The following is an 18286-nucleotide window of genomic DNA, read 5'->3' on the forward strand; positions in this document are numbered from 1 at the left end:
AGTGAAGGGGAAGATGTCAAGAGTGAGAAGCTGGGGGAAGTGGAGGAATTATATACGGAGAGATGGAGAAGAAGACCCGAACGGACTCGGTAAGGATGACGGCGGCGTCATCAACAAACGGACTGAAAAAGGCAAGGGAAAAGAATTTTTGAACGCAGCAGCAGCAGCAGCAGCAGCAGCACTCGATCCGTCGGCAATTCGCCTCCATCCCAGGGATTGGAGGAAACACCCCATGGCCCATTCTTGTCGGGGTAGGACCATGGGCATGGGCAAGGAAAAAACGGGGGCCCAGATCTCAGCGTCTCAGTTTGGTAATTTTTTTTATTATTCTTTTTCTTGTGAATTTTTCGACTCGGGATTTACCCCGAAAACAGAGCCGGGACGAACGAGGGTGGGAGAATTCGGAACATTGCAAAGCTAGGGGGAAGTGGAGGGAAAGAGATTCCGGGCACATTATTGGGCATGATGGGCGAAGTGGAGAAACCGGGTCTGGAGACTGGAGAGGGCAGGCCGAGAGAAAGCGGCACTAACCCGGAGAAACGTGCCTGACTAAAGGCTGAAGACGGCGGAGACAAGGAGGGAGCGAGGAATTTGGGGGAGACTGGGAGAGTGAGGAGAGAGTGAGGAGAGAGTGAGGAGATTATTTGATGGGGAAAAGGAATGGAACCCTTCTGGAATCCTCCCGATCCGGCTTTTCATTGCTCTGGCACTGCATCTGCACTGCAGTCACGAGTGCCTACCCGATTCGGTCATTCTGCATCTTATGCATTCCATTATTATTGCAGTATTACTGCATACACTGGGCAACTTAACTTAGTTACTGTACATACACAATAGCCTAGCTATTGAATGACAGCAGATTACATCTGCCACCTCTACCTCTACTGTACACTATTGATTCTATCCTTCCATCGGCTCCGGCATCGACTCCCCTTTCGGGCTCGTGGCCTCCGTCATTGTGATGCCGCTTGCAATCTAAATTGCTTCCTATAACACTCCGTGACCAGGTTGAGGCCCGTGTGAGGCGATGCGGATGCGCCCATCAAAACCAGTCCTACCGAGTACAATTCCATTGTTCGCCAATCGGGCCTTATTCGAGACCGGGTGGTTTGCCACCCAGACACAGTACACAACAATTGAAGAGAGGGTGCCGTGCATGCCGATGACAGCTTCAGGTTGTGTTACGGTGGTTGAATGGGATGCTGTGCGTGCAAGAGCGGATGGGCGGGCGCATGATCCACCACCACCTTTGCTTTCCTGCTACGCATAGACAGCAACTTAAAGTCCAGTCGAGTTACTAAGCCCAGGATGAAGTAATCCAACACACCGCAGCCGAACAAACAGAGCCTTCTTCACGACGAGGACCAGAGACCATGATCCACCAGCGATTCAGTGCTCTGGCTTTCTCGGTTTTCTCTGTGTCAGAGAATTGACGCGAAGGAAATGAAAAGATTTTTCTACTCGCCTGGTTGGCAAACAAACAGACAGACAACCCCTGAGGAACCAGAAACCGTGCTGCAGCGAGAGTCGTAGTAAAGTTGCCGCAAGCGGTACCAATCGAGGGAGATCCGCGGGCGCCAAGTGGGGCTTGCCCAGTGCTGGTTAGTGCTGGTTTCGCCCTGCAAGCAGAAATTTTCTGCTTTTTTTTCTTTTTTTTTTTCAAAGAGAGAATCCCGTGTCGATCCCGAACCAAGGCCGGCCACAACACTCAGGAACAACACCACCGTCACCACCGTCACCACCGCTGCGTCATCGCTTTCGGTCTCGCCGTCTGGGCTGATATACACAACACCATCCAACGAGAATGAGAAAAAAAAGGAATATAGCTTACAATGAGTTCGGTGTGCTATAATGTGGAATAAGTCCTAAGTCTCTAGCAATACCACCATGTACCACCCCCTCACCCCTCACCAGCAAACCAAGTGCAGCGTCAGCAGCAACCCGAGCCCCTCCTCTCGGCCACCCGAACCCTCAGCCTACAAAATCCCTCGGAATCGGCATTGCACCGCCAGACGCCCAGAAAGTTGTCTCGGTGTGCCGAACCCAGCACCGCTAAACCCAGGCTAGGAAGACTAGCCCACTAGACGAGGCTAGACGAGGGGCCGCTAGCCAAGGCAGAATCTGGATCCTTCCCGTTTGAAGCTCACCGGTGGCGGGTGGAGTGCGCACCACTCGACGGAAGTTGGCCGATCTGCACTGGTTCGAACTGGTTTCGGCGGCCCGGTGAAAAGTTTTCTCGCTGGTCAGACAATCCATGTTGATGAGCTGTTATCGGCATGCCGGACGGGGCGAGAAAGCCCAAACACCGGCAGGCGCAACGGGTGCCCGTCATCTATCTCGGCTTTTCCCGTGCGAGATGAAAATTTCTTGCTCTCGTGGTGATTCGGCCGATATAACCGATCTTTTGTGCTGTGTTGTGTGCTGCACACAGTACGCGAACTCTCCCTCGACTCAAAAGTGTACACAGCAATTAAAAATGTAGAGCAGACCAGGCCATCTGAAATCATCACGCAACCCAGCAGAACCTCACACCACCAAGACAATCACCCAGTTGAGGTGAAAAGATCAAACCACCCAACCGCCAACGGCACCTACTGTTCTCTAGATTGTGGACTACTAAAAACACTGCCGGAAGCAGAGTGGAGCCGGGCCTCACTCACCTCACCAAGGAATGCCCCCCACTTTGAGTCGAGTCGACGTAGACTGAGGGCTGGTTCTCACCCGTCCCGAATGCGGTCTAGCCAGCCTGATGTTTCACCCGAGATCAGAACAACAAACAACGCTGCACTCGGCCTCTGGAATGATAACCCAAGATAACATACTGGCATTTGTTTGCAAACAGAATGCATTCTAGGTGTCTGGATAAACACACTCCCGACAGCTATGCCCTCTAGCAAGACACAATTCTCCCGATCAACGACTGCCCTCATAATAACGGACATGTAAATGTACAACCACGGTATCAAGCCTAAGGCATCCATCCAGGAACCAACCCAGCAGGCCACACAAGCGGCGAAACAGAAAACCTCAGTCCCGGTTCCTGACCCATTCCCAACCCAAACCCAGTTTGCCCAGAACGAAAAAAAAAATTCTTTCTGTTTCATTTTCGTTGTGTTTGGATCAAACCAAACAACCCCCTCAAACCCGAACCTCGCTGTAGCCTGTAAGCGAAGCAGCACCGGACCGGGTGTGGGTATAGTAGACTACTAAAGGTACTAGCTCACTGCACTGTGCACGCAAAGCGAGGATCCAAGTGACCTGGTGAACACCACACGTAAGAGGCCAGCCAGCCCGCCTGTACGCTCCAGCACTCTGCGATAGGCATCAATACTACCTGTACCATACCAGTGCCACAAGGGAAAGAGGGTACCCCGTTTTCCATCTACAATCATCACAACCCCAATCCAAATGACATCCTCATCCTCATCATCACCATCAGTATCAGTAGCAGTATCATCAATATCCTAACCTTGAAACCCGAAACCCAAACCTGCCAGCCAGACCATCCCATCAAAAAGGGAAGCAAGCCCGGCCACCGCCTGCACCGCGGACCAAGATAACATGGCCAGGATGATAGATACTTAGCACTAGCCCTCCCTGGTCTAGACTCGCCAGACTCGCTGGAGATCGATACCTCGCTGCAGCCGATGAGATCATAATCTCGCCCTCACACTTACCTTAATTCCACTGGCCGCAAACTGTACACACCTGCATGAGCGGTGAGACTCCGAAACACAACGTCGAGGTCAACCTTCGGCGTCATCTGCCTCAAAACCAAGGTTTCAGGCACTGTGACCAAGCTACACAAAGGCAAATGGAATGGCGTCAGGGACGACGACATGTAGAACCGAAAAGAAGAATGTCTGCGACGATAATTACGACACCCACAGTAACTACGGCATAGTATATACCTGCAAGCCTCTGGGCTCTTGGTATGAGGTGTCGGACTGCTTGCTGCAGGGAATAAATCCCTGCTAGTCCCGTAGTGGACATGCACTTCCTTTGGATGCATGGCATGCTCTGCTCATGGTTTGTCTCAATTTTGAGGAGGCAATCCACAGTCCACGCACTCTGACGTGCATACCACTCTCAAAAAGCAATGCGGTGGAATTGACAGCGGAAGCTAAGGGGAACCTTGAAGGCTCCCGTCGCCACCTGCCCGACTGTTCAGGGAAATGCTATCTTCTGCGAAGGTTCAGGGTAGCTGGAGTAAGTGATCAGATTCCCTATCTGTCGATCTGTGACTGCAAGCAAACCCCCCTTTGTCTACCCTGATTGGCCCATTATCACCACGTGTAGGGGATCGATGGCGAGGTCCAGCCGGTCCCGTCCCCTCTGCTTAGGAAAACCGAAAGATAAGGCTAAAAAAAACCAACCCCCTCCCCCCTTCCCCCGAGCCGTTCGGCAACCCGAGACCGACGCTGCCAGATCCATCCGGCTCGGCTTGCCGAGTGACAGATTCTCACACCGAGCCTGCAGCCCTTCACCGTTGCGGAATTCAAGCCGAACTCCACACCCTCCCCTGCTCATCCCCCGCGTAGAAACCCTCCCCCAGCCATGAGCCACTTCCCCTCGCGCTTCCCTCCCTGAGTCACTCCCACGTGGTCGTGCGGGATCGGCTCTAAGAATAGAAAGGATCCCCCCTCCCCCACCGTTTAGGTGCTCTTCTTCCCCTTCTCCCGCTCGGCCTTGCGCAGCGCGCGCTTGCGGATCGCCTCGTGCATCCCCTTGTTCTGGCCCACCACGAACTTGCCCATGGTGCCGGTGATGCAAGTCAAAAAGTAGGCCATCAGGCCGTGGCTCCAGTAGGGCGAGGAGCTGTACGCGTAGCTGGGGGAGCCGCCGTTGCGGCCGATCTTGGAGAGCACCGCCTTGACGAACGAGCGCGGGTCGGGGATCGTGGCGCTGGTGCGGCGGATCTTCGACATGGCCGAGGTAATCAAGTAGGCCTGGACCAGCTCGACGGTGATGCCGTGGGGCTCGAGCTCGGCGCCCAGCGAGGTCGACCACTGCTGCAGGAAGGCCTTGCTGCCGGAGTAGGTGGCCAGGAGCGGGGTCGGGAGCAGGCCGCCGAAGGAGCCCATGGTCAGGACCAGCCCGCGCTTCCGCTGGATCATGCCCGGCACGACCAGCTGGGTCGCCCGCAGGGTCCCCATGCAGTTGATGGTCACGATGTCGGCCAGCTCGTCCTCCGGGGTCAGCGCGAAGGGGGTCGGGATGTTGTGGCTCTTGCCGACGTTGTTGACCAGCACCGCCACGTCCAGCCCCGCCACAATCGCTCTGAGTTGGTCGTAGTCGCTGTCCTGGTTGCGGGCAAAGTCCATCGCCAGGGTCCGCGTCTGCACGGCGGGGTACTTCGACTGGAGTTCGTCGCGGAGGGCGTCGAGCTTGGAGGCGGTCCGGGACACGAGGACGAGGTTGAAGTCGGCGCGGGCCAGTTGCAGGGCGAATTCCTTGCCCAGTCCGTCCGAGGCGCCGGTCACCACGGCCCAGCTACCCTTGGGCCCGAAGGAGCGGAGCTGTGCACCACCAGACGAGTCAGTTTCCTTCACTACGATACATTGGTGGAATCGAGAATCGGACTTACCGGCTTGCCAGGGAGCACGAACAAGCTCAAGAGGACCCGAACGAGGAGCAAGGCGCGGGAGACGAGGTACAAGCTCCCAGCACCCAGAAGCAGGGAGGCGCCGACGGTCTGCCATCCCGGCTGGAGATGAAGGTGCCAGTTGGACAGGCAATCGAGATGTCTGGTGATGAACTCCATGATTGCGATCGCCCACGGCGTGACCTGAAGACAAACAATCAGAATGCGGAGTGGTTGTGACTTGTGAGTGCAAAAGGAGGGGGAAGTGGGAAATTGAAGACGCGGAGGGATTGACGGGATTGACGCGGAGAAGGAAAAACCGGAGCTGAGCTGAGCTTGCGTGCCGTGCAAATTGTTGGGGTTTGCCAAGCCGGCAACTTCCTTTTCGCATTTCGACCACCAACAAACACTCTAGTCTATCTAAGCTGCATCCCGAGGAGCTACGGAGCTTCATCTTTCTTGATCATTCAGCTTTGCGTCACCTCGGTATAACCACCACCAATATACCCCCCGGAATTCTTCAGATAATTCACCAACCCTCCCCAAAAAAAATGCTCTCCCTCCCCCCCTTCGAGGGCTTCCTCCCTCAATGGCTCGTCCTGGTTCGTTCTTTCCGTCTACACCGCTCATTCCCAATCCTCACCTCACAATCGCACGCACACATCCCCAAAACAACAAAACTAATTCCAACAAAAAAGGTCTCCGTCGTCTCCGCCGCCAACAGCCTACAAGCCTACCGCTCCGAAGCCTACGCGGCCGAGCTCTACAACGGCCGCACCCCGGAGGGCTACGTCTACACCAACCCGCTCTCGTCGCGCACCTTCGGCACCTGGACCTTCCTCTCGGCCGTCATCCGCTTCTACGCCGCCTACAACATCAACAACCCGGCCGTGTACGACCTGGCTCTGTGGACCTTCGGCATCGCCCTGGTGCACTTCGTCGGCGAGCTGGTCAAGGGCAGTGCCCGGCTGCGGGGCCGGTTCGTCAGCCCGCTGCTCGTCGCCTCGTCCACGTTGACGTGGATGTTCTGGGAGCGGGCGTGGTATTTGGGTGCTTAGGGTGGTGTTCCACAAAGGGATGGGTAGGTGGGGGATTGGGGGTTTCTGTAGGGAAGGAGTGTTCTTGTTTGGTTCAGTGGGTGAGGGGGAGAGGTGTTGGTTGTTGGTGGGGGTTAGGGGCGGGGTGTGACGGGAAGAGGAGGAGTAATGGACAAGGATAAGGGCGCATGTTCAGTAATGTTAATTTAACACTAATGATATTGAGTTCAGGTCGAGTGGTCTGTCTGGATAGTGGAATTGGCATTTTCTGGTAGTTGGTTACTAAACAGCTGGAAAGTTGTTGTGCATGAGGCAGGGAACTCTGGCTGCAGGGTCTGCCGATCCGGCGGCTCCACTTATATATATCTGCATCTCCGGATCGATCGATCGCGTACCTCCACAATCCTGAAATAGCAGATCCGTTGATTTACTTAACACGATTTGTCATGAGAGTGATTTCTCTACTCGAAATCAGTAAAATTGAGGCAGAAGACAATAAACGAAAAAAAGGTAGAAGCTCGAGGGTAAGCAACACAGAATGTACAGCTATTATCGAATGTATGTGCACTATCATCAGAACCCTACATCTACAACCTAGGCATCCATCTTCTTGCGGTACAGTTCTCCTCCGCAGCCACGGAGTCTAGCAGCCGCCTGCTCCGGGGTGATATCACGCTGAGGCTCGCCCAACATCTCGTATCTGAAGCCTTGTCAGTTTGCATTTCACATAGAGTCCACGAAAATCATTACTCACCCCACCAAGAACTTGCGGACGGTCGCGCTGCGCAGCAACGGAGGATAGAAGTGCAGGTGGAGATACGAGGCCTCGACCTCCTCCTCGGTGCCCTCCAGCGGCGCCTGGTGGATGCCCATGCTGTAGGGGAAGTGCGTCTCGAACAGGTTGTCGTAGCGGCGGGTGACCTCGGCGATGGCCTCGGCCAGGTGGGCCTTCTCGGCCTCGTTCAAATCGACCAGGGCGCGCTTGTGCGTCTTGCTGACGACCATCGTCTCGAAGGGCCAGACGGCCCACCAGGGGCACACGACGAGGAAGCTGGCGTTCTCGAACACCACGCGCTCCTGCTTGCGGCTCTCCAGCGCGGCGTAGTCCTCCAGCATGTGCTTGCCGCCGTGCTCGCGGCGGTACTTCTGCAGCTGCTCCAGCTCCATGGCGGGCTCCTCGGGCAGCGAGCTGGTCGTCCACACCTGCCCGTGCGGGTGCGGGTTCGAGCACCCCATCGCCGCGCCCTTGTTCTCGAAGATCTGCATGTACCGGTACTGCTCCTTGGCCGCCGCCGGGCTGGCCGTCGGCGCGTCGGGCGGCAGCGTGGTCGCCGGCGCCACCGCCGCTAGCGGGGACTTGGGCGACAGGTGCGCCGTGTACAGCTGGGTCCAGGCGTCGATGACGGGCACGATCTCCGCGGGCGACAGGTCCGCCAGGGTCAGGTTGTGTGCCGCCGAGAAGGTGAGCACGTAGCATTTTCCGGTGACCGGCTCCGCCTTGAGGAAGAAGGACTCCGCTTCTGTAGGCAGAAAGCTATGAGTAAGGGGTTGGTCCGCTGTGTGCATGGCTTGTTTCAGACTATACCTTCGGTGCTTTCCGGAGTATACGGAGCCTGCTCCTCTTTGACTGCGCTGTAATCGTTCACGAAGACAAACGTTTTGTCATACTTAGGGTTGGAATCACCCTGAGCGCGCTTGTTGCCCGGGCAGAGATAGCAGGCAGGATCATACGAGGGCAACGTGGTCTTAGACGGGCTCTCCTGCTGACCCCTGGACAGCAAGTTGATATTAGCTGCTTGTACTTTAGTACGTTTCGTGAGAGTCCAGAGAAAGGGGCTCCCCCAGAAACCCCAGAAACCCAGCACTTGAAAATTACGCCAGCATAACACTTACTGCCAGGGACGCTTGGTCCGGTGAGGCGAGACCAAGATAGAAGACCCGCGCAGAGGGTTGTATCTGCGGTGGGAGATGTCGTCGAGAACTTTTTCAACCATTGTCGCGAATGATTTGCGCCGAATAGAACACGCGAAAGAAGAGGACAGAGTGTGTGAGAGTCAGAAGAGAAGCGAACAAGGAGGAAGAAGAGAAAAAACAGCAGAGAAGGCCGAAGCGAGCGAGGGAAGAAAAACCTGGGCTGGCTGGCGGGGCCGGCCGTCGCGGGGCTCCGGAAATTATGCCCACCACGGGGTAGATTAAAAGCCCCTCGGGTATTTAAGCGATGGACCCTGACCCTGCCATGTAACTCCAGGCACCTTGTCGTTGGTAATGCCGATGAGTGATAGACTTTGCGAAATTTCTCCGGAAGTACTGATCGTGCTATCAGGGGTATAAAATCAGAGAATGGGGGGGTTATGTGCAATGGTTAACCCTTTTCGGCGTCAGCTTCCCCGCGGTTAGCCGACTTGAGTGGAGTTCGTACGTCGGGCCGACCAGCTGACGTCATCCACGTCAACTGGTCAGTCAGCATCACATGGTCGGGTCCGTGTCTGTTATCATCCAGTTATCACAGTATCACAGTACAGTCCAGACGTACAGGGTGCATACTACAGGCATACGCATACACACATCACCACAGCAGCAAGAATAATGCTATGAGTATGGCCAGCGACAACAACACCTCCAAGACAAACCTCTTCTCTCTGCCTAACGAAGTACGCTTGAAGCCTTGACCCTTGACCTCTTATCATCCTCCCCTCCCCACCCCACTCTGCCTCGCTAATCAACATCCCTCCATTCACCGACCGATCCAGGTCCTCGTGCAAATTCTCTCCAGCTTCTCAACCCGCTCTCTTCTCCCCTGGACATCAGTCTGCCACCATTTCCATGCCTTGATCCTACGCATCCTGCACTATCGGCTCCGCATCGCCGCCTCCCTGCCGGAGTACAAGCTCATCCTCGAGTGCTTCCACCCCAGCTCGAAACTCATCGAGCCCCATGTCTTCTGCACCTACATCGGTACGGACGACCTGAGCAGCCAATTTGATGGGAAGGGCTCGTTGTACGAAAACGTAGACACCGCTGAGCGCCTCGGCCGACTCGGTTCGGTGTATTCGCGGTTCCGCCCGGAGCGAGCACCGGAGGATGGGACATCGCCAACGACGCGATGGGGGTCTTATGGGACTGGTAAGTGGTCTTCAATTCTGCTTTTGAAAAAAAGTTGTGCAGGCATGATGAGCTGACTCTTGGTAGACGAGGAACTAGCTCCCGACCCGGACAACAGGACGGTAACGCGTCTCATCAACCTGGAAGAAGTCGAGGACTTCTCCCAGTTGTGCGTGGTGGTCAATGTGGTGAAAGTGATGCCGGGGAGCGATCTGTTGCTGAGCGCCCACACGGTCGAGGATGGGGTGATTCGAGTGTTCCGGAATTGGCTCAAGGAGCGGGAAGGACGGGATCGGGACCGGGACCAGGTTCATGCGCATGGCATTAATCCACCCGACAGGGCTTCTGTGAAAGATTGTGACGACGCGAGTATGCTCTGGGTTGATCCAAGTCGCAACGTTGGAATCAAGGCGCGGGTTCGGGGAAGGCGGTATGTCGACCAGCAGATGCCGTTGCTGGTTCACCGCGACGAGGCGCAGGAGATTACATATGAGCTGGACATTGAGGGTAGGCTACTCCTTCGCTCAGATGTGGTGACGTATTTGCTGACCGGTGTAGAACTACATATTCGGACCAACTGTCTTCTGATGACCGTGGAGAAGTCGCAGGAGGAGCAGAAGAACTATCCAAAAGCCGTGATCTTCACACGGACAGTATGAGTTATGATCATCGAGGTCTGATTGATATAGTGTTGTTGAGACTCGTGAGGTATAGCGCATAAAATCAGTGCATCAATATGCAGTACTTGTCAATATGAACTGCCTGCGTCGTGCATGCTTCTTCTGTATGAGTAGCAGCAAATGGGGCAAGAAAGCCGACCGGCAAAAAGAAACCGCCTGAAGATAAGCGACACGCACTAATCCGCATGCGGAGATTTTACCTCGGCACGTTTTCAGCCCCCTCATCGCTGATTGGCCGGTGCCTGTCTGCTAAACGGATAAGCGGTGCCGAAACAGCATGAATTTGAAATCGATTGTGTCAGGTTCCACCCTCAAATATCGGCTGCATTATTCATTTCATCTAGATTTTCTGATTTTTCTGAAGCTTGGATTCTGTTGTTGCTTCGACATCTCTCTGTCAAACGAGGTGGAAGGATGCTGGCGGACCTTTCCGATCCGATACATCCTTAAAGTCGAACCTCGAGCCAATCCTCTTTTTCCGCTCTTCTCGCCACCCTCCGATTCAGCCATGATGGGCACGAGCTCGAAAATCCCGTACTGGCAACTCGTCTTCGACCAGAAAGTCGTCACGCCAGAGATCGTCGACTTTCCCTATGACGGCGCCGGCACCGAGGAGTCGCCCTACGCGGTGACCTGGATTCCCAATGATCCCCGCAATCCGATGAACTTCAAGGACATGACCAAATGGCTGTACACGGTGCAAGTCTCCTTCGTCACGCTGACGGTGGCCCTTGTCTCCTCGGTGTACTCGGGCGGGATGGGTCAAGTGGTGAAGGAGTTCCAGTGTGAGGAAGAGATTGCGATTCTCGGAATCTCGCTGTTTGTGCTGGGATTCGCCTTTGGGCCCTTGCTGTGGGCGCCCATGAGCGAGGTCTTCGGCCGCCGCAACGTCTTCACCATCACCTTTGCCATCCTGACCGCCTTCAACGCCGGCGCGGCGGGTGCCCAGAACATCCAAACGCTCGTCATCCTGCGGTTCTTCGCGGGCTTCTTCGGCTCCTCCCCCTTCGGCAACTCCGGCGGCACGATTGCGGACATGTTCCCGGCCTCGAAACGCGGCATCGCCATCAGCTTGTTCGCGGCGGCACCGCTGTGCGGCCCGACGATCGGGCCCGTGATCGGTGGGTTCCTGGGCGCCGGGGCCGGGTGGCGCTGGGTTGAAGGTTTTATGGCCATCTTCTCGGGAGTAGTGTGGCTGTCGCTCGTGTTCCTGCTGCCGGAGACCTATGCGCCGGTGCTCCTGCGCCAGCGGGCGGTCAAGCTGTCGGAGCTGACGGGTCACGTCTACCGCAGCAAGCTGGACATCGAGCGCGGGCCGGTGTCGCTGTCGCAAACGCTGAAGACGGCGCTGTCGCGGCCGTGGATCCTCCTCTTCAAGGAGCCGATCGTCCTCCTGTTCTGCATCTATATGGCCATTATCTACGGGACGCTGTATATGCTCTTCGCCGCCTACCCGATCGTCTTCCAGGAGTCGCGCGGCTGGAGTGAGGGAATTGGCGGCCTCGCCTTCCTCGGGATCCTGGTCGGCATGGTGTTCGGGGTCGCCTACACCTTCCCGGACAACATGAAGTACGCGCGGCGCTGCCGCGAGGCGCCCGCGGGGACGCGGCTGGCGCCCGAGGTGCGGCTCCCGCCCAGCATCATCGGCGGCATCGCCCTGCCGGTGGGCCTGTTTTGGTTTGCCTGGACCAACTACCCCTCCATCCACTGGATGGCCTCGGTGGCCGCGGGCGCGCCCTTCGGCTTTGGCCTGGTGCTGGTGTTCCTGAGTGTGTTTAATTATCTGATCGACGCCTACACCATCTTCGCCGCCTCCGTGCTCGCCGCCAACTCCGCCCTCCGCTCGCTCTTCGGCTTCGCCTTCCCGCTCTTCACCACCTACATGTACGAGAACCTGGGTATCCACTGGGCCTCCTCCATCCCGGCCTTCCTGGCGGTTGCGTGCATTCCGTTCCCGATCGTCTTCTATCTGTATGGCGCGCGCATCCGCAAGCATTGTCCGTACGCGGCGCAGGCGGAAGCGTTCATGCAGAAGTTGGCCGCTGCGCAGCAGCAGCAGCAACAGCAGAAGCAGGCGGAGACAGAGAAGCTGGATGTGGAGAAAGGCAGTCCAGTAGCTGCCGTGGCTGGTGAGGAGGATAGCGTGGCGATCGACAGCGACAGCGACAGCGACAGTGATCGCTTGTCGACGATTCCATCACGGGCGGCCATCGAGCGGCGGGCGTCGCGGGCGTCGCGGACTTCGCGCAAGTCGGCGCGTTCGTTGGCGCGGACGGTCACGTACGAGGAGAATCCGTACGATATCGATCGGGTGAATACTTGTAACTCGATCAGTGGGCGGCCGGGGAAGAATTGAGGACGAAGAGATGATCTCTTGTGATTACTTTGGCTGTGTAGACTGAGCTGACTCCGCACGAGCGACACGGTACCGATCCACAGCATGGGATGTTTGCTCGACAAGCACCGATTCTGGAATGGAGGGTTTGACATTTCTGCCGTCGGATAGGGCTTGCTCTTGGCTGGCGGTCTTCACAATCCACCCTTCAACCTTTAGAGCCGCAGAGTTCATTACGACGAAGCAAACGGCGGGTGCTCCCACGTTGCATCTACACTACTTGCATAGCAGGCGTTGCATAATTCGGCCCTCGAGGCTACCAGCATATAGATATTTCTGACATTTGTTGATACCTAGACAAAAGCATAGATCGACTTAATGATAATCGGAACACTTACGATTTCTCAGTCCCTGGAACCGAGTATCCCAGTTCGGTAAACGTGCAAACATGTTGTGCATCATCGATCAGCTGACACATCTGTTGATGCGTGTATGGACCAATTCACTACGGGAACGACATGGTGAATCAAGTGAATGAGGACTCTTCGCTTCGCTGACCACGTATAAAAAACTTCGTCGGATCATTCCATATGGTGCTATAAAGCCTCCACGATTCTCCATCCTTCATCTTCTCATCCTCTTCAACCCATCAACCATCTCGCATCCAACACCAACAACAAAAACTCACGATGGCTACTCCAAACCGATCTTCAAAGACGTCTTTCCCAAACATCCTCATCGTTACGAACAGTGAACCAGACCAAGCCAGCCAGACCCTCGCGATCGCCCACGAGTTCCTCGCCCACAGCCACAACGTCCGCGTGCACATCGCCTCGTTCGCCGAGCTGGCCCCCTCGATCAAGCAACTGAACCACGACCGCGCGACCCACCACGAAGCAACCTTCCACAGTCTCCCGGGGCCGACCAAACGCGAGGCCTCCGACCAGAACGGCTTCTTCCAGCAGGACGCATTCCACGCAAACAGCAGTTTGGGAAATACCCTCCGAACATACACGCAGCTGCTCCCGCAATCCCGGATCCCCTGGACGGGGCCCGAGTACGTCACGCTCTACAACCACATCGGGATCATTGTGGCGGATATATTCCCCCTGGTGATCGTCGTCGACGCGACACTTGCGCCAGGGGTGGACGTCTGCCGGACGCTGAAGTGGCGGCATGTGCTGGTGGGGTCGGGGCTAGCGCACGAGTATCTCCCGCCGTCGCCGTGGAGGGGTCCAGTGTAAGTCCCCCTGCGTATGCATCCGATGATCCAATGTGACCCCAGCACGACTAACTTTCTTAAATACAGCCTCGGACCACTCTATCTCCCGCAGACCCTCAAAACCCTGACCCTGTCCCTCCTCCTCCACCTGGGAACCACCCACTCGGCGCATCTCCAACAAATCCAAACCGCCCGGCGCGCGAGAGATCTCCCCGGCCCAATCCCGGACCCCTACTTCCCCGCACCTCTCGACGGAAAGACTGATCCTCCCCCGCTCCTCCTCCCCACCCACCGAACCTACGACCCCATGCCTATCCCCATGGCCATGACCTCCGAAATTATCCACTGCGGCCCCATCACCCGCCCCATCCGCCCGCTCGGCAAAACCCACCCCGAGCTAGCCCTCTGGCTGCGCCAGCGACCCACGATCCTCATCACCCTAGGCCCAGCGACCCCCTGGCCGGCGCGCGCGCAGATCGAGTTCGCCCGCGCCATCACCGCGGTGCTGCGCGCCAAGCCGCTGGTGCAGGTGCTGTGGCTGATGAGACCCGAACCGATCGGCGCGGCCTCTGGGGCTTGTTGTAATGGGCTCATGGAGACGGAGGTGGTGAGACTGAAAGCGACAATCTCCCCGCGCAACCGTCTACGGATCTACCCGCGGCCGCCGGCGGAGACGCTTGCGATGCTGCTGAGTGGGAATGTCGGGGGGGTGGTGCATCGTGGGGAGGCCGGGGTGTTCGGGGAGGGGGTGAGGTATGTTTTCCCCTCTTTGGTTGCTTACTCTCTCTTACTTATAGGGAAGCTGGAATGCTGATGCAGTGGGTGTGTGCGTGACAGGGCGGGGATCCCGCAGATCGTGCTCCCGGTCTACCTCGCCGACTATGAATATGCGCAGCGCGTGGAGGACTTGGGGGTCGGGGTGGCGGTTAGGGCTGCCGGGAGGGTTACCGCGGTGCAGTTGGAGATGGCGATGCTGCGGGTGCTGGAGGGGGAGGCAGCAGACAAGATGCGTGGGCGGGCGGAGGCGGTGGCGGTGAAGTTGTTCAGGAAGGATGGGCGGGTGGTTGCGCATGAGCGGGTTTTGGAGATGATTGGGTTGAGGAGGGAGGATTGATCTGGGGGGGGGGGGATGTTTTTGGTGGTTGTTTCTGGGTTTGATGGAATTTGGCTAGTTTGGAAGAACGTTCTTGGTCCTGGGTTGGTGTTAAATGCAGGCGGGATTATTGTGAGTTGCTTTTGTCTTCCAATCTACTAGATTATGACTCATTCTCGGTGGCAGTCAGGAGATTTGATCCATTGGTATCATTGGGTTGTAACTGCGCGCGAATGCCCAATTTCTCATCAATTGCCCTCGTGGAGTTGACGTTGACCTTGTACATACTTACTGTACGTGGGACTAGGGGAGAATCGGAGTGAGGTCGGCTAAGGATTTAGTCTCTCGGATATCCGCAAACCGGGCAGATCGACCAGAACGCCTAAAACTGGCATCCGAGGATGCCCGGTTGGCGCATCTTCCCCGCAGTTTATAATGCCCGCTTCATCCCACTTCCTGCCCCTCATCAACAACAGTTCCTCTGCATTGCATCTGCACCCACGCATTGCGACTGACTATCTTTCATATTGATACTACAACCAAAATGGCAAACGAACGCATCGCCTGGATCGGCCTGGGCAACATCGGCCGTGTAAGTGCAGTTCTCTGCCGCTGTCCCCTCCCAACCACCCCAGCTAACACCAAAAAAACAAGGGCATGTCCCGCAACCTCGCGACCAAAGGCCCGCAAACCGCCCCGATCACGCTCTACAACCGCACCGCCTCGCGCACCGAGTCCTTCGCCGCCACGCTCCCCGCCGACCGCGCGACCGTCGCGCCCACGCTCCCCGCCGCCGTCTCCCCCGCGACCATGATCTTCATCTGCGTCGGCGACGACCCCGCCCTCGACGCGATCATCACCACCCTCACCTCCGCCGCCGACCTGGACCTGACCTCCAAGATCCTCGTCGACTGCTCCACCGTCCACCCGGACACCTCGCGGCGCATCGCCGCCACCCTCACGGAGAGGGGGGCCAGCTTCGTGGCGTGCCCGGTCTTCGGGGCCCCCGCCGCCGCGGACGCGGGGCAGCTGGTCGTCGTGCCCGCGGGGCCGCAGGCGGCCATCGACCGCCTCGCCCCGTTCCTGGAGGGGGTGGTCGCCAAAGCGGTGGTGCCGATGCCCGGCGCCGACGTGGGGCGGGCCACGACCCTCAAGGTGCTGGGGAACACCTTCATCCTGAACACGGTCGAGAGTCTCGCGGAGGGGCTGGTCGCGGCCGAGAAATCCGGGCTCGGGGCGGAAGTATACCAGGAGTTCATCCATCGGATGTTCCCCGGCCCGTTCGCGGCGTACGCGGACCGCATGTGCAGCGGGGATTACTGCCGGCGCGAGGAGCCGCTGTTCGCGGTGGATCTCGCCCGCAAGGATCTGCGGCACGCGGGGAGTCTGGCGGCCGCGGCGGGGATGCGGTTGCGCAGCGTCGAGGTGACGGATGGGTATCTGCAGGAGGTCAAGCGGGAGAAGGGCGAGAAGGGGGATATTGCGGCGGTGTATGGGGCGGTCCGGAAGGAGGCCGGGTTGGGGTTTGACAATTGAATTGAATTGTTGGATGATTTGTTAATAGTACTGTAAGTTACTGCAGTGCGCAGTAATCATGACACAGCGTGTTTTCGGTTCTCCTGGCATTGAATACTTAGGCAGTAAGAATTACAACCAAACATCCCCCGCCTCCCCGCCCACCTCAGGGATCACCCACGACTTCCGGAAATACTTCTGCAGCACTTTCTGCGCGTACGTCTGATCATTCACGCAGTACTCGCCCCCGGTCGGCCCGATATGCGGACAGTGCACGGCGGGATCGTACTGCACCATGTGCTCGTGCACCTCGCGGCACAGCAGGGTATTCCGGCCGAGCTCGTAGTCCTTGCCCAGGGGGATGCTCTGCGTCAGGAACGCGTAGCACGCGGCCGTGTCGGCGTACTGCTGGTTCGCCCCCGTGCAGTAGCGGTCGTGCGTCGCGCAGATCTGGTTCGCCAGCAGCTGCGTCAGGTACGCGGTCGCCGCGGTCGCCGTGGCGTTGGTCTGCTGCGCCAGCGCCCCGACCAGCGTGTCCACCAGGAACCCGAACCACCGGAACGTCGCGTCGTACTGCTCGATCTGCCCCGCCGCGTTCCACATGATCCACGTGTCGATCGTGACGGGCAGCAGCAGGTTGCCGAAGGAGGTCGCGTTGAAGGTCACCACTGTCGTCGCGGAGGCGAGGTTGGTGTTCGGCGCGGCTGTGAACTGCGTGATGCTGTAGGAGACGGGCACGCCGACGAGGCTTAAGTGTGTCGGGTCGCTGAAGAGGCCGAATAGGTACTCTGTGTTTAGGGTCGAGCCGTTGAAGACGCGCGTTATGTCGACGCGGCCTTGGATCTGTTGATTTCGTTAGTGGGGGAAGGGGGATTTGGGTAGGGTTTGCCAGCGTACGTCAGGAGCGAAGAGGGTCGAGTTGATGGCTTTCGTCTGCACCAGGTTGGCCGGGTAGAGGAAGTTATCCCAGAAGGTCTTTTCCAGGGTCCAGAGCTCCTGGACGCTGTATTGCGTTGTGTTCTTGGGTCTAGGGCTGGGGCTGGTGCGGGTGCCCAGCGCGCTGGGCGCGAGCAGCGTGGCTGCTGTGAGCAGGGACCATGGGATGTGCATGGCGGTTGGACTGGTTGGGTTGGGCTGGGTTGGGTTCAGCGGTAGCAAGCAGCAGGGAAAGGCAGACTTATATCCCCAGCCAGCGAGCTGGCGATGTCAACCTGGCAGGCCATGCCGATCTCTCAGTTGCGGACTGCCCACTCAGATCCAGCCCTCAGACAGCCCCGTCGAGATCTCGAGCATATTGCTTCTTTCGCCCGCCGATACGAGCGAGCCCACCGCGCGGCGCCCTGTGGCTGATCTCGCGGGCTCAGCTGACTAGGGGTGCAGTCTGCACCGAGTCAGTGGCGCTCGCATGGACTGGACTGGAGAACGGTGGTTGAGGAGTTATTGGAGCGAGCAATTCTAGCCGAAGGCAACGGAATGCGCTCCGTAGGAGGTCCTGGAATGTTGGAATGATCGGGGTGGATCTGTCTGCTGGGTAATATACCCCTGTCGATCTATTGAGGATTATTGGATTCATGCATAAAGAAGTGATAACTAATAGGTTGATCACAAGTCGGTAGGCACATCACATGGCGCAGGCGCAGCCAGTCTCGTATCCCGGTCTAGGACGAGTCATGCGGAGGGCCGATCCTTAGCTTTAGCCTGCCTTAGCCCTAAGTGAG

General features: G+C 57.5%; 8 protein-coding genes across 8 annotated transcripts; 5 read left to right on the forward strand and 3 right to left on the reverse strand.

The window, feature by feature from the left end:
• Positions 1 to 4555: 4555 nt before the first annotated feature.
• BO95DRAFT_442800 (ketoreductase) lies at positions 4556 to 5875 on the reverse strand. Its single transcript, XM_025586520.1, has one exon. The coding sequence runs from the start codon at positions 5700 to 5702 to the stop codon at positions 4656 to 4658; it is 1047 nt and encodes a 348-aa protein (XP_025442199.1). The 5' UTR covers positions 5703 to 5875; the 3' UTR covers positions 4556 to 4655.
• Positions 5876 to 6135: 260 nt separating this feature from the next.
• BO95DRAFT_363280 (Erg28 family protein) lies at positions 6136 to 6642 on the forward strand (the record flags this gene model as incomplete). The annotated part of the gene is made up of 2 exons (XM_025582608.1): positions 6136 to 6186; positions 6283 to 6642. The coding sequence occupies 2 exons, from the start codon at positions 6136 to 6138 to the stop codon at positions 6640 to 6642; spliced, it is 411 nt and encodes a 136-aa protein (XP_025442200.1).
• A 329-nt stretch (positions 6643 to 6971) lies between these two features.
• BO95DRAFT_442801 (UDP-glucose:hexose-1-phosphate uridylyltransferase) lies at positions 6972 to 8643 on the reverse strand. The gene is made up of 3 exons (XM_025586521.1): positions 8515 to 8643; positions 7376 to 8413; positions 6972 to 7321 (listed from the first exon to the last, which is right to left on the reverse strand). The coding sequence occupies exons 2-3, from the start codon at positions 8185 to 8187 to the stop codon at positions 7216 to 7218; spliced, it is 918 nt and encodes a 305-aa protein (XP_025442201.1). The 5' UTR covers positions 8188 to 8413; positions 8515 to 8643; the 3' UTR covers positions 6972 to 7215.
• A 486-nt stretch (positions 8644 to 9129) lies between these two features.
• Positions 9130 to 10440, forward strand: BO95DRAFT_442802 (F-box protein). The gene is made up of 4 exons (XM_025586522.1): positions 9130 to 9272; positions 9372 to 9744; positions 9811 to 10230; positions 10282 to 10440. The coding sequence occupies exons 1-4, from the start codon at positions 9219 to 9221 to the stop codon at positions 10380 to 10382; spliced, it is 948 nt and encodes a 315-aa protein (XP_025442202.1). The 5' UTR covers positions 9130 to 9218; the 3' UTR covers positions 10383 to 10440.
• Positions 10441 to 10914: 474 nt separating this feature from the next.
• Positions 10915 to 12759, forward strand: BO95DRAFT_453191 (MFS transporter; the record flags this gene model as incomplete). Its single annotated transcript, XM_025588191.1, has 1 exon — positions 10915 to 12759. One exon carries the CDS (start codon positions 10915 to 10917, stop codon positions 12757 to 12759), a length of 1845 nt encoding a protein of 614 aa, XP_025442203.1.
• Positions 12760 to 13427: 668 nt separating this feature from the next.
• Positions 13428 to 15074, forward strand: BO95DRAFT_463707 (glycosyltransferase family 1 protein; the record flags this gene model as incomplete). The annotated part of the gene is made up of 3 exons (XM_025589003.1): positions 13428 to 13978; positions 14048 to 14713; positions 14798 to 15074. The coding sequence occupies 3 exons, from the start codon at positions 13428 to 13430 to the stop codon at positions 15072 to 15074; spliced, it is 1494 nt and encodes a 497-aa protein (XP_025442204.1).
• A 43-nt stretch (positions 15075 to 15117) lies between these two features.
• Positions 15118 to 16659, forward strand: BO95DRAFT_442806 (NAD(P)-dependent oxidoreductase). The gene is made up of 2 exons (XM_025586523.1): positions 15118 to 15645; positions 15708 to 16659. Exons 1-2 carry the CDS (start codon positions 15598 to 15600, stop codon positions 16587 to 16589), a joined length of 930 nt encoding a protein of 309 aa, XP_025442205.1. The 5' UTR covers positions 15118 to 15597; the 3' UTR covers positions 16590 to 16659.
• Positions 16660 to 16700: 41 nt separating this feature from the next.
• On the reverse strand, positions 16701 to 17678 carry BO95DRAFT_514445 (uncharacterized protein; the record flags this gene model as incomplete). The annotated part of the gene is made up of 2 exons (XM_025591677.1): positions 16701 to 17411; positions 17466 to 17678. The coding sequence occupies 2 exons, from the start codon at positions 17676 to 17678 to the stop codon at positions 16701 to 16703; spliced, it is 924 nt and encodes a 307-aa protein (XP_025442206.1).
• Positions 17679 to 18286: the final 608 nt, after the last annotated feature.

This window comes from Aspergillus brunneoviolaceus (genome assembly GCF_003184695.1).
Source record: "Aspergillus brunneoviolaceus CBS 621.78 unplaced genomic scaffold BO95scaffold_34, whole genome shotgun sequence".
In the NCBI taxonomy this organism is placed as follows: domain Eukaryota; kingdom Fungi; phylum Ascomycota; class Eurotiomycetes; order Eurotiales; family Aspergillaceae; genus Aspergillus; species Aspergillus brunneoviolaceus.

Bases quoted from the DNA above. Each gene is read 5' to 3' on its own strand.
- BO95DRAFT_442800 (XM_025586520.1), bottom strand. From the start codon at position 5,702: ATGGCAGACCGTCGGCGCCTCCCTGCTTCTGGGTGCTGGGAGCTTGTA.
- BO95DRAFT_442801 (XM_025586521.1), bottom strand. From the start codon at position 8,187: ATGCACACAGCGGACCAACCCCTTACTCATAGCTTTCTGCCTACAGAA. The intron at 7,322-7,375 runs GTGAGTAATGAT...ACAAGGCTTCAG, and splicing joins GTCCGCAAGTTCTTGGTGGG to ATACGAGATGTTGGGCGAGC.
- BO95DRAFT_442802 (XM_025586522.1), top strand. From the start codon at position 9,219: ATGGCCAGCGACAACAACACCTCCAAGACAAACCTCTTCTCTCTGCCT. The intron at 9,273-9,371 runs GTACGCTTGAAG...CGACCGATCCAG, and splicing joins TCTTCTCTCTGCCTAACGAA to GTCCTCGTGCAAATTCTCTC. The intron at 10,231-10,281 runs GTAGGCTACTCC...TGACCGGTGTAG, and splicing joins ATATGAGCTGGACATTGAGG to AACTACATATTCGGACCAAC.
- BO95DRAFT_442806 (XM_025586523.1), top strand. From the start codon at position 15,598: ATGGCAAACGAACGCATCGCCTGGATCGGCCTGGGCAACATCGGCCGT. The intron at 15,646-15,707 runs GTAAGTGCAGTT...CAAAAAAACAAG, and splicing joins GCCTGGGCAACATCGGCCGT to GGCATGTCCCGCAACCTCGC.